General features: G+C 39.2%; 1 protein-coding gene across 6 annotated transcripts in view; it reads right to left on the bottom strand.

Annotated features, from left to right (window-relative positions):
• ZNF827 (zinc finger protein 827) overlaps nucleotides 1–14,451 on the bottom strand; it is a 115,729-nt gene that overhangs the window by 26,346 nt on the left and 74,932 nt on the right. For all 6 annotated transcript variants that reach the window (XR_003925420.2, XR_003925419.2, XM_030028386.2 and 3 more), the window contains exons 6-8: nucleotides 13,124–13,372; nucleotides 12,358–12,415; nucleotides 7,692–7,795 (exon numbers count right to left, since the gene is read on the bottom strand). Coding sequence is in view for 4 of the 6 variants with exons in the window: in XM_030028386.2 (XP_029884246.1) it covers nucleotides 7,692–7,795; nucleotides 12,358–12,415; nucleotides 13,124–13,372 (411 nt within the window). In the remaining 2 variants the exon portion in view is untranslated. The remainder of the gene's footprint in view (nucleotides 1–7,691; nucleotides 7,796–12,357; nucleotides 12,416–13,123; nucleotides 13,373–14,451) is intronic.

Here is a 14,451-nt window from a genome sequence, read left to right as displayed (position 1 = left end):
CCAGTCAATGTATACCCAAAAGACATTCTTTTTGTGTGAAGAATGAAAGTAAAATGCACGTTGGAGATAAGGAACTAAAATCAGTTACTCCAATCAATCTGCCACGCTGTCACAAAAGTTTTCCTACCATCTATGAAGCTGTCATACAGGTTGGATTTGTCAGAGGGATCTCTCCAGTATTCATTTTCCTGCACCTGCATGGATTTATACACATGCACACACATACATACACATACACAAAAAGAAGAGTATCTGGTTGAATCTTACCCCAGACAGGTACTGGAAGCGGAATAAAATTAAATTAAATGGGTGCTTTTAAGGACCGAGAGAACCAGATTTTGCAAGGCTTAGTGAGTACCTACCATTATATGCTGCAGGCAGCGATGACAGCAGTGTGGCATCTACCTCTAGCACCACTTTCAACAAGCACATTTCACAGAAATACTGAGACAGAAATGAACAACAGGACCAAGTGCCTGATGGAGCATGCCTTGCGTAGTGAATTAAGTGCCACTCTACACTTTTCCACCCTGCCATGGAGCCAATAGGGGTCAGGCACTCTCATCATCAAGAAACTGAAGGCGATATCTAATGTCCTGGGTGGGCAGAGCTCATAACTCAGAGCAAAACTGAAAGCAAATAAAATGACCATAAGCACTAATAATGGGATAAAGCGGGGGGGGGGGGGGGGGAAATGCACTATATAAGTCAATTTACATGCACATGCACTCCCTCTGCAACTATACTGGCAATAAAAATTGCTGTTCCATCACAGGGACAGAAGCTGCTGCCAGGATCTTGAAATATTCTTTCAGACTTTCAAAGAAGTCTGAAGTCCGGCAAATATAATTAAGGGATTGGAGCATCTGTCATACAAGGACAGCCTGAGAGAGCTAGGACTGTTCAGCCTGGAGAAGAGAAGGCTTGGTGGGATCTTTCCAAACTGTATAAATACCTGATGGTGGGGGAATAAGAAGGATGAAGCCAGGCTCTTCTCAGTGATGCCCAGTGGAGAGGAGGCAAGGGCACAAATTAAAACACAGGAAATTCCATTTAAACCTAAGAAAACACTTTTTCTACTGTGAGCATGGTCAAACACTGGCACAGGTTGCCCAGAGATTGCCCAGAGAGTCTCCATCCCTGGAGATATTCAAAACCTGACTGGACACAGTCTTGAGCAACAAGCTGACTCTGCTCTGAGGAAGAGGGTGGAACTAGACTTCCTACCTCAACCATTCTGTGATTCTCTCAAAACTAATTCTACACAGGTTCTGCTGTCCTGAATGAATTAGAAATCAATTGCTTGTAATTGTGCTCTTAACCCCTAGCTTTCCTTTACAAATTCTAGCAATTAGGACGGTGAAGAAAGCTTTCCTAAAGTAAACAGAGGATTACCCGCAATATCAAGTTAGCGGCTTTTTGGCAGATGTAGGAAAACAACCACCACAGTAAGGTGTGAATTGTTCTAATTAACTCCATGGGTACATAGCTGAGAAGCTATACAAGGGCAATTTATATGCCAACATTTCATCGCTGATCACTTTAGCAGAAATCCTCAGGGCTTGTGCATTTCACAGTCCCCTAAGGCCTAAGGACATTTTCCAGGGTGACAGAAGTGCAAACAGTCCCCTACACAGAAATCAAACCCTCAAGGTGTCCTTTCATTTCTGCATTGCAGTTAGAGTGGTCTCCTGGACAACATTAAGATAAGTTAAAAGTAGAAAGTCTGGCAGCAGGCTAAAAGAGACCAAGAAGGAAAACTGTCACTGGCACTTGTGAAGAAATGGGAACTATAACTGCATTCACTCTAACCTCATATTCAATGAAAGTCCTGACTTTCTTAACTAACCTAGTGATGACCCAAAATTCAGAGCTGGTTGCTGTAGATGGTTGCAGAAGTTTAGTTTGCTGCAGAGCACAGGAGACCAGAATCAAGCACAAATACTGCCAGAAAATAGTATATATGAATGAGCATGTCTGCAGGTTGGACCAAAAGAGCTCTTGCTATCTACTTTCTAGATGGTTTAAACCACACAATATTACAACATCAAGAGGTATACTGACCTTAAAGTGTCTTTAAAAAGGGATTAGGAGGGAAGACACATGCAAACTACTTCATACCAAAGAACACGGTATCTGTGCAACATGAACAGCTTGGTTATTTATCACGTTCAAGTTAAAAACCTAAACCCTCAGGAGGTATTTTTCAACTACAGTCACAGAAGAAAGTAAACAAGATTAAGTGTGGTCACAGCCAGTCAATCTCACACAAATGCTGAAATTTCACACGACTGAAATATATGGCCTTGCCTTCACCCTGCTCACATCCCAACATTCCCACAAACTCTTAGAAAAAAAAAAGGAGATTAGTTCACTACTTCCCCTGATCTGGCTTCACAATGTGGCCACACAAATATTAGTACTGCTGTGTTGGACAATCTGCACAGATGAGGCCGAGGGAGCAGGCAGATTTTCCCCTTTAAGTATGTTAAAGTTACAGTGGAATTACTGCTCTAGAGAAAAGAAGTAGTAGGAGGGTGTCAGCGTGAACAGTAACAGGAGAAACGTGTACATCTCCTGAATAGTCCTGTAGTTCCAAACATATGGAAATCTTTGTTACACATATTACCTTGGTTCAATAAACATAAATATGGGATAATGCCACCAATTACATCATCAATAAAAATACAGCTGACAGTACCAAAATCCAAATTTTTGCACTATGTTTCCAATTTTCTACTGAACTAAGTATCATGCTACTGATTCAATATTGGCTTCTGGACATTTCTGAAGAGGAAGCACGACCTATCTGTCATCTTGCAGATCGGTAAAGAGTGTGGAGACACAGTGACAGAACAGGCTCTGATACATTTTCAGAAAGGTACTTGAGGACAGAGGCTTTATTTGCTTTATTTCATTGAAATAAATAACACCAGTAAATTTAGCTCTGGCACCAATGGACAAAATTAAAAAAGCCAGGGCCATTCATGGACTACAACTCCCCAAAACCTACATTCTCTAGTTCCAAAAGTCTATTTTAGCCATGTGACATTCACTTACCACAGTCAAAATTACAGTTTTGCAAGTAGTAAATTTTCACAAAAAGATGGATTTTTGTTTTTTATTTAATCCTCTACAGATGAGATTGTTTCAATATTTGGCACTGTCAATGTAAATGAAGGAGAATACCAGGTCCTTGGTGAACAGGAGAGAAAATAATGAAATATTATTATACTACACACAGATCTACATGGAGAAAAATACTCCCAAAAACACACAGCTGGAATCTTTGCCAATATTAATGAACTGACCAGAAAAGGAATAGTGAATATCACTCATCTGGATTTCACGAAGGCAGGTTTGATTTACAGAATGAGTCAGTGAGATAGTGGAAAACTATTAAAACACATTAAAGATTGGCTAAGGGTCAGGAACACCAGCGTAAGATCAAGTTTTTAATTTATCTAGCAATCTGGACTGAACTATATAGTCTGACATAAAACTAAACTCTATTCTGTCAAAAGAAGAGTCTTACAAAACAGAAGATAAAAATGCCCTTTTAAAGTGACTGTTTGAAATTAAAACTTTCATTTCTTCTCCCTACATTTTGCTAGGCCAAAAAAGGTCATTTTGCTATTCTTATAGGGGAAAGCTGAAATTATTGCCTTGTTTTGGATATGACTTTGTATTAGATATGACTTTGTATTAGATATGACTTTGATACTATGGTAATTTTTGAGCGAAGTGTGTTTGATTAAAGTGGACATCAATACCATTTTATTTCCATTTCTGAGTAAAAATGAGCTTATTTGGACAGTAATAGTAATTCAGGAAAGCATAATGTAACTACAACTAGCTTTGTATGGTTATTAACATACAAAATACCTTAAAAAGGAAGGGAAGTAGTTCCCCAAATCTATCCAATACTTTTGAACCACGTACTATAGGAAACTACTTTCTTCCCTTCTCAGAATGTTAAGAATTCACCACAGATTATCAGGGAGTTACCATGACTTCTGCAGGGCTGTTGAGTCCCCTTCTGACAGCTGCTGGAGATTTCATTGTCATTTCCTTGGGTACCAGACTTAAAAGCTGCTGCATGAGAATCACTTCTTCTGCCTGTGATACTGCTGCTGATCAGGATTACTTCACCTTTACTTCAGGCCAAATCCACTGTTATGTCGTTATTTATTTAGGATTTTATTTCTCCAGTAAATGCCCTGATCAGTGCATTGCTCTCACATATCTTTTAATACGCCTTTCCTAATTATTTCGTACTCCTTGGGGATCTTATATACTCAATGCCCTACAAAGAGTGCTCTTCCTCTTAAATACATGATCTTGCAATTATCTTATAAACTGGCTACAAAGAGAAGAGAAGTGGTTTGCACTGAGGAGGCCACTAAGCTGAAGTCTCAAGGACTGAACTTTGGAGCAACCATACTTAAAAATCCTCTTTAATAGCTTCAACACAAAAACAACCCAGCATTGCATTAATGAAGGCAATATCATCAATATGCAGAAATTTCAGAGTATTAAAAAAAATAATCTTGAGAGCTAGAGTAACAAGTGAAACAATTCAAATTACAAGGTCATATGCCTAGAAAGTAGGAACAAGAATTTCTGTTGCATGCTGAAATCATCAGCTGAAATTGTAAAGGAAAAGAAAAACATGTTACTATTTGATTAGCAAATGAACTGAGATTCATCAGCATGTTGTAGTTACGACTGTGATCAAACAGGAGAGGCATTTCCAATATACATGTAGAAGATTGCATGCTGCTGAAAAACTCTTTGGTAAGATCTCCTGTAAAATAGCGTATATAGTTCTGACTACTCATACTTGCAGAAATTATTTTCCCTAAACAGAGGCAGAAAAAGGCTACGATGTTGGTCAGGAAATGGAAACCCTATCATACTAAAAGAGACTAAAAGACATTGGCTGGCTTACTTTTCCAAAATGAAGACAGGATTAGGGGGATGTAAGATGGCACATCAGATGGTGAACATCACAGGGGAGAAGAATTATCAAAGTTGAAGGACAGCATTGGTGAAACAACAAAAGTAGAACTTGCTATGAATAAATTCAGGCTGAAAAAAGAGCGGTCCCAGCCCTTCAAAGGGGCGAGCTTCTGAAACAGTGTCCTCATACAAATAAGGATGACAGGTTTAAGGTGGATCTTGATAATGAATGAGATTATGTAATGTTGTTACCCGTTATAGAAAAGAATTGAATTTGACACATGAGATATCTTACTGTCCTATGTTCCTGTCACTTTTCCCAATTCCTCTGCAGCTAGGGTGCCAAGAAGTCTGCAGACAGAAAGTTGGCAGGAGTCTGGGGATACAACCGCCCATATTGGTGCTCTCTTGGAAAGAAGCACTATGTACATGGGGTTCCACCAAGGCGACCCAGACCAACTGGCAGTGAAGGCTTCCTCATGCCACTCTGCCTGCCTGATTCAAGCCTGGTCGCAGAGTCAGTACGGAGCAGCAGCTCAGACCCCATGCTTGCTCATCAGACTCTGCTAGCTGTGGTGACAGTGGCATGGAGTAGCATTTTTGGATATGGGGACTGCTTAATGAACACTCTTGCCATTAGCAGTTAATCCGCTTGGATTTTAGTTGATGACTTGAAGATGACAGTGGACTGGGAATTTCCTGTCATTTTCTTATGCTGTTCTTTTCTGCTTCTTACTATCTTGTTTCACGGATGAAGTAACCCAAAACAAATCTCAAGTGAAGGCATACATACCGTTTATCCATGGGACACCACATAAACATTTCCACAGCAGTTTCTGGTTTATCCTGTTGGCCTTTACAATGGTTTGTTACTGTTCCTTTATGCTACTTGCTGCAGGGATAAAGTTTCTCCTGAGCTATCCATAGCACTACATAGACTATTTCTTCTTGCAAGGCTAAAACTAGTAGGAAATCTACCTGTGGGTATTCTGCTGTTCTTTTACATGAATATCACATTTGTAATTGATTAAAAATTTAAATCACATTCCTGGTGCTACTGTGAAGTTGCACTTCAGGTCCAAGAATTTATTATGAGCCTGAGAAAAATCAACATATTTGGAATGATAGGGTTGTTCCAAAAATAAAAATGAAGCAGAAACTAGCACTTTCAATTTTCAGTATAGATGCTGCTATTACATACCAGAGTCTTATAATCACAGAGCAATATGTATTAGAACACACAGACCTATCAAGGTAATACTTATATTCCATAAGGCAGAATATGGGGCAGCATAAACATACAAAACCCAGTTCCTCAGAAGCCATTTTAACACTCCAGGATGTCCTAACCAACTAGATACTTTACATCTCTTAAGCAGAAGATTAAACATGTCACCAAAACCCATCCACGGTTTTAGTGGTCTCACTTAAAATGAAGTTTTACAGAGAATTAAAATTCTTATACATTCATCTTGGTATGATGTAAGAGTATTGCTGCTAGAGGCCATGTCCTCTGAGGTATCGAGCACCGCCTGAGGAGTCTAGAGCTCTTGTCCTTCATCTGGGTATATGAATATTCCATGTTATGCCAAGGTCAAAAGCCAGGATTGAAGTGCTAACCTGGTTTACATTTTAATACTTAAAAGCACCACACCTCATCTGGTTGTCCTCACCCCCAGTTACAAAATCCACTACTTCCTTGCAAAAGTGCAGCTGAGGCTAACCCGAAGACCCTTGTCCTTACGCTACAAATTTTCTTCTTCTTCCTGCTATGCATATTTACCCTTAGACAACATCTAGCTCTTAACCTCATCTACCACTTCATGAGCTGTCAAATGACTATTCAAGCATTAAAAAAAATGAAGGGTCTGTTAAGTTGTAAATTAAATGACAGTCTATAGCTGAAAATTAGCAGTAACGTGCCCAAAACTTTATTGATTGCTAAGAAAAGGTGAATAACCTCCCCTACAGCTGGCTGTGTAATTACTGACCTTTAGAACCCAAAAGCTATTAATTTAAGAACAGATAGCAGTGAACTAGCAAACGAGTTATTTTGCAACAGGACAGTAAAGGCACGTATCAAGTTTTTGCATGTGTTCAGTGCCACCTTGAATAGTATTGTTACAGGCCCATATTTTCCATTTTATTGCAGAATATAACCCAAGCTACATCTAGATGTGAAATGCCCGTCAACCAGTTCAGAAGATCAGTGGGAATGTACCCACAGATACTGAGGCCTTTCAGGACGTTTTAAGAACTCCGCATCCTTCCAAAAAGTTTCTAAATTATTGTTAAAGGCAGGAAAAAATTGTATTGCCAAGCTCAGCCACTCTGATACATGTACTGCAAACATTTCATCTGTAGTCTGAGAGATGGAAATGGCCAGTAACAGGAGAATAGCAGACAGTAATCCGACATCAGTAAAGTTCCTTTACATATGGGAGACATGCACCAAAAAACCCCACCTCTGTTAATACTGCTGAGTTTAATCTGTTATGGACCCTTGTGCAATTCATGGAAACAGTAATTTAAAGACTATTAATACAAATGCTTCGGCAATATTTAACTTTTTTCTTCTTAATAATAAGCACTTACTGTGATGGAGAGATAGTTCCTTTTTGACAACACAAACTACATTTTAAGAGCACTGGTCAGGTGGTGGAGTTTACAGTAAGAAAATTTTAAAAAGATCTATTAACTGGAAGTAATGGAAGAAAAAGGTATCTGACCTGGTGCAGCTGTCCTTCCATGAAGAGTAGTTTCATTAGGCAGGAGATCTTTTGAGTTGGAAGTGAACGGTGATTGTCTAAATGTGTCTTCAGAAAAGAAAGGGCTATAGGAAAAAATAAGGCATCTTTTTGTAAACAAAACAGTGGTTAATGGAAGAAGTAAATACGATTTTTGACCTTAACACCTTAATATTATAACAAATACCATCTTGTTAAAAGCCCTGCTTCATTTACAGAATTCATGCTGAAAGATATGCAGACTGCGAGGCAAGGTGTGGAGAAGAGGCATGCTTTGGTAAAATTGCATCTAAGAGTGAAAACTGAAGTCCTTCCAAAAGGCTTTTAACTACATTTCAACATCTCAGATTTCTATATCACAATATGCTACAGATCATTCAAATTAATGCTTCAAAAATTTGTATTCTACTGTCCAAAACTTTGCATTCTACTGTCATAATGGAGAGGGCAATCAGGAAATGTGGAAAATATTATTATTTAATAATCTGAGGTATATAGTAATTATTTTTAAAACAAAACTTCAAATTTTAGGTTAAGATGCTGAATAGTTCTCTTTTGACACAGTGTTCCATGAATGAAATTAACTCCATGAGTTTGATTTTTAAAGCAGGAAACAATTCATATAAACTAACTGAATGGTTACTTCCCAAAGAGTATTAAGTGCAAAAATTATCAGCTACTTGATTCCAAAAAGCATAGCATGCTTCGGTTTTAATTAACAGGCAGTGAAAAGTCAACTTCAATAGTGAATTGGCATTTCTGTCGAAGTATTTTGTTTTCTGCTCAATTACAGATCCTAACAGAAGCAAGAATTCTGTCTCTACAGTACAGACAGACATCAGTAAGAGGTACATCAAAATATTCAAAATGGAAAAGGATAGTCTTTCTCAGAAAACTGTTTTCTAAGGCAGTGTATTCCATCTCCACATAAACTATCAATTTCTTCTAAGCAAAATGAGAATTACATGAACTCTGATCTCTCTCATATTGAGAATCCTTAACAGGCTGGTGCATAGTAGGTGTTTTAAAGGTGCAGGACAGGAGGCCAGCTCATTTCTGCAGCCTGTTCTTATTCAGTAATAAAATCCAATTACCTTTTCAGGATAAAGAACGTACTACGAGGTCTTACGAAGCTTTGCATAGCAGGTAGTCCAGACCCAGAAAGTATCTGCCAGCAGCACCAACCAAGTTGACCCTACCAGTTCAGGTACCCAAGGTGTCAATCTAAACAATGACACTTGCATAAGTCTCCCCTCATACAGTTTTTCTACAGAGAGTGAACAAGGCGTTCTCCACTGAGTCACTTGTATTCTTAGTCAGATCTCTTCTGCGTTTGGGAAACTTGTTGATAATTAGTTAACTTGATCATGTAACCCTTTTGGCAATCACATTATTTACTTTTTTATTAAGTTTTTTGGCCATTATTCATTTTGTGCTGTTCCACACGTGACAGTTAATGGGATATTTTGGTATTTCTACAAAAGTGTGAACATAACCATAAACACAGTCAACATTAAGTTGTGCTGAAGGGTAAGGCATGAAGCTGCCCCAAACCTGAACAGTTCAGTGTATGCAGACAGCTGAACAACGCATAATACTCAAGAAAACAAGTGATCAGGATAAAGCAAAACAGCTCCAGCCCACATGTGCAAAACTTTACTTTTTCCAAGACTCACACTCCCACGCAGGGGTGACATAATATAAAACAGACTGACGCTGTATACAAATATGGCATCATTTATTGCAACATTCCTCTCACTGGTTTAATAATGATTTGAAAGAAAAACACCAATATAAAAAGTTTTATTACTATTGTAACTCTTCAAAATCTTGTAATCCGCTCAGGTTTCCATGTTGGCCTTCCTGCTTGTGCGTTAGATTCAGTCACTGGGACACTGCTCATTGCTGGTTTTAAGCAAAATGGATGATGCAGAACTTATCTACTTCAGGCTAGCCCATATATCATGAGCAAGTTGCTGTTGAAGACTGCATTGCGTTGTGTCCCAAGGATTTCCCTCTCTGCCATCGGCCTCTGGTGAATTACAGAACCATCCTTGGATACCTCTTTTCTGCCTTCCTCTAGAATGGCAGCTGAGGCTCTTCAGTGCTGGCCCTATTATTATTTTTATTTCAGCAGCTATGTCCTCCAATTCCCAGTGCAAAGTATGGAGGGAGAAGCTCCTGCTTCATAGTAGGGAACTACATAAATCATTCTCAATCACTGGGCAAAGTCCCTTCTGATAAAGATTAAGCTTTAGGATATTTTTTTTTCTGGCTGCACTTTTCCAGTTTTATGGCTACACACTTCTCTAGATGAAAGAAACTTATCTTGGCATCTTATGCTGGCGTACTCTCTTCCAGATCATTTGCTTCTCCACTTTCTGTCTTCGTATCACAGATGGCAGGCTCTACCATCTCACTCAGCCATTGAACTGTGAGGAATCCTTGCCAGTTTTGGCTGCTTAAGCAAAGTCATATGGAAGTATATGCTCACAATGTCCAGGAATACTCACAGGAGGAACAGCAACAGATAGGCAACAGTTAGAAATGTTAATATGGGATAAGACAGCAAGAAGTGCTAGCATACCCCATCCTGCCGGTCTTTGCCGATTTAAGACTCTCACCAATGACACAGCTTAATCTCTGCTCCCCAGCTACTCACAAGGGGGACAACACTGACCTCACCTTGGCTCTCTGCAGCTGTCAGCAAACTTCACATAATAATTGTGATTCAAATGCCTTTCTGTCATTACTCCAGATGTAGGTTGGTGAGCCAAACTCCAACACCACACATTTTCTTAATGCAATCGGAGTGCCTCTATGCTCCACTGGCTGCTCCATCACATTCTATTTTTGAGAAGGCATCATACCTTTACCAGTAAAGACTTCCAGCTGTTTGTCTAGTTTTGGGTGGGTTTTTTTTGGCAAAGACTTTCAAGTCAATCTGTTTGAACTTGCAGGATTTAGTAGACTGACTCACTTCCCCTTAAGAAGCTCTTCTCATTCATGTCTTCTTCTGTTGATAGATAGGTAAGATAAGAAAAGCACCCGAAGAATTGAATCAGGCGCTCAGCATTTCATGCCCTGATGGGTAGCAGCCATTATCAGGACTTCTCAGTAAAACTTACTGCAAGTTTGACAACAGCCAACCGTGCTACTCTCTTAAAAGTTGGCAGCCAGAAGAAGGTGAAGTTATCTTTGAACTGTCCTCAACCTTTCCAGTCTGAATTATCTTTGATAGATCCAAAAGTAGCTCTGGATTCTCACACCAGTCCTGCCGGTAACATCATGACACACTGAAATCTATTTTCAACTGACTATTTGTCGCCCCGTGCCTGCCATGCACACTGGATGGTTAATGAGTAGTTGGACAATATGTGCATTTATCTCCATATGTATGTCTCAGGCTTATGCTTTTTAAGTAGTCATGGGAAGGCTATGCAGGCTGCATATTCCACAAATTCCCAAACTAGCAAATATGGGAAGCATTCACAGTAGCCAGAAGTTAAAAGCTCAATTTAATTATCTTTCAACTTGTAACTTCAAAAAGTCCCTAATGTACATTTACTGACCTAGCCAGTTTATTAAAAACAAAATATTTATTTATTACAGTTACCATGAATGAATGGGATAGGCCTAGGAATTTAAGAACAATGTATTTTAGAGATCTTTTCTTCTGCAACTGAAATGCTTTTTAATTTCTGTCTGGACAAAGTTGTCTCAGTTAGCAGGCACTGAACGCGCTGGGAACTTCTGTAGAAGGGGCTGCAGAGGCACAGAAGGTCTTACTCTGTGTCTGAAGGAACTCTTTGTCACTTCAGTGTGCTCAGTCTCCAACACATCCACATTGATTAGGGAACTTCCAGGTAGGAAATAAATGTACCCTTGCCAATTCCTGCCTACTCCTCACCATGGGCTCCCAAGTTTTTACCAATTCTAGGTGCCACTTATTACACAAGAGCTTTGAATTTTCTCATAGGGACACCTCGCTTTGCTGCTCACGTATATGTGAACAACTCATGGGCTTGTTCCCAGCCACAATACTGTAAAGCGCATATTTCTTTAACAGCATGTGCTCTAATTGGATCATATTTTTAATTCCTGGATGATTTCATTTATTGTACTAATGTGACCATAATCTTTAATAAACGCTTCATTAGTGTTTTCGTACAGTCTGACTTTTAAAAATTCATCTCTAGAAGGCATTGAGATGATAAAAATACTAAAGTGAAATTTTATTAAAGAAATCCAAGTTTGACAGAAGACTGAACCAAAATCACCTCTTCTTACATTGGTCCATGTCTTAAAATCCAGTTGTCAGCCCGTTCTTCCCTCAAGCACTGCAAGCACTATGCAGTTTCTTTTAAGTTTCATTTTTTGTAGAAAAAATAATTCTTAAAATGATGTGTGAATACTTGATCAGAGGAGAAAAGTCATTTTGGCCCAAAGGCCTTTTGTCTCATGAACTCTAAGCAATCAGATCTATAGGTGTAATTTTTCAGATACAGGTTATGTTACTCATGAAAATATCTTACACTTGTAATATCAGGTCACATTTGCAGAAGACAGGCACATTTGAGTTCACGAGGCAAAATGAAGCAATGCCATTTACACTACAGGCTTGCAGGTAACAATGGACTGTACTTACCTGGCTGTAGTTCTGATGGCGTTATCTTTATTGTGGTTGTGCTCTTTGCTCACCTTTTCTGCAGAGGAACGTACAAAGGTTTTTGTGATTAGCATATATCATATTTTCCCTATCAGGTTTTATTCAGCAGAACTATTTTAATGCTTTCTGATAACAGCATAATCCAGAGTAATTTAGGGTAAATGGTTACAGCATGATTAGAGAATGGGCATGACTTTAAACTAACACCCAAAAAATTTTTTCAGCTTCGTATTTCAGTGTTAGTGCATAAGCCCATATGCAAAGTGTCCAATACAAGCATTCATTAAACACAGTACTGATATTGTTGCCTTTATGTAATAGCTGAGGTTCACCCTCTTTGACAAGAGAAATGGACAGTGCAGCCCCAGGAGCATTGCATGCTGCAGCCACTGGCCACTTATGCCAGTAACTGCCACCTATGGGTTCCCCTATACTCCAAGGCCTGGCTCAACCAGTTGTCACAAATTATTTAATTAGCTTTCAAAAATACAGGAGTTGAACTCCAGCTTTTCCAGTTCAGTTCAAATATTGTGAACCTGACCTGACTGTCACATGCTCTAAAGCATATGCTAACTATGGGGGACATTTGGCAAGGCGCTTGCGTTCCAAATGTGAGGGTAGAAGGGCTCTAACTCCTATTATTTTTCAGCCTTAGCAATCTCACACTTTCATTGCACCTTAATGGTTATACACAACCTCTTTTTGTTCTTTAAATTAAACGATCAACTATTTCCACTGCTTTTACCTGATAACTGGAAGAGCAGCTCGGATGCCATCTTCACTGATATATCTTGGCTGAATAGACTTCTTTCTGGGAGCACACGACCTTCTGGTGCCTTCTGTATGTGTTCACTAATGTCTCGCCCTAATAAAGTGCTGTAGCCAACATTTTGGCTGGGTTGGCTGGGTGACACTGAAGCCTGCGAATCATGAATGTCAACTTCCATTGGTTCTTCCTTTATCTTTACCATCTGGGTTTCCTTGTAACTCTCAGCTGCAAATATGTATTTCAAAAAAATAAACAACGGCCACAATTATTTAATTAGGCTACAGTTTTTCAGAGTAGTCAAAGCAGGAATCACAATTACAAAGTTATAATTTGTATACCGTATCACTGCAAATGGTAAGGGAAGCAAGCAGATGACTGCTACAGTATTCTTCTGGGCGTTATAAATAGAAGCAATCTCTTGAAAATAATTTTTCAAACTAGAGAGCAGAAAACAGTTGTATATTTGTAAATATGAGAGTTATATCACTTTCTATGAATACTGGGTGATCACACACCAGTTAGTGAAGCTTTGTTTTTATTAAACGAAGTTGCAACTACACACCAGCTCTCCAAAGATGGGCACTGAAGACCTCTTACAAACTCTAAATTACTCTTTATCAGCAGAAGTACCAGCACAGTCAGAAGTATTGCTATAGGGATGGGGTGGGGGAAGAAACCTCATCTGCTCCTCTTCTGCTCTCTTTCGCTTTTATGGAAAATTCCAGACAACTGTGTGAAGAACTCGTTTGTTATATCTGCATATGCTTTCAAGATGAGAGAAGTATTCTGGGGCCCATGCTTTTCTAAAGCCTGATTTTGTAACAAGCACAGATACTTCCTCATACGTTACAAGGTCCAATAACCTTAATGACCAGTTTCCATAAGCCCATATTCTTCCCTCCTTGCTTTCCTCTCTGGTATGCTGGGTCTAGCAAACAAAACTATGGCCTAGAAGCCAATTTGTAGTTCACTTTCTACACTTGAGATTCCCCAGGTGTTGCTGAATGCTTTGGTTTGGCTGCAAGGTAAGTGATCATTTTTTCTTCAGAATAAAAGCTCTGAAAGCTCAAAATCAAGGCTCCAAGATAACTTGCTTACAACACCCCAAATACCTATCCAGCCCTTTCGATTCAGACTTTCTGCTGTGAAAAGAGAAGTTGAAGACCTGTAGAATTTATTCCCAATTTAGTTTCGGAGAAAGATGATGAGGTTTTTAATGATTTTCATTCAGAGTGCTCCTGAAAGGACTACCATGGCAGAACTGCCCAACTAGGTGTTGCCTCTGCTGGCTGCATGCTGACCAG

Source organism: Aquila chrysaetos, chromosome 1 (assembly GCF_900496995.4).
Source record: "Aquila chrysaetos chrysaetos chromosome 1, bAquChr1.4, whole genome shotgun sequence".
Classification (NCBI taxonomy): Eukaryota; Metazoa; Chordata; class Aves; order Accipitriformes; family Accipitridae; genus Aquila; species Aquila chrysaetos.
Note: the sequence above shows the minus strand (reverse complement) of the source record. Positions and strands in the feature narration are given on the sequence as shown.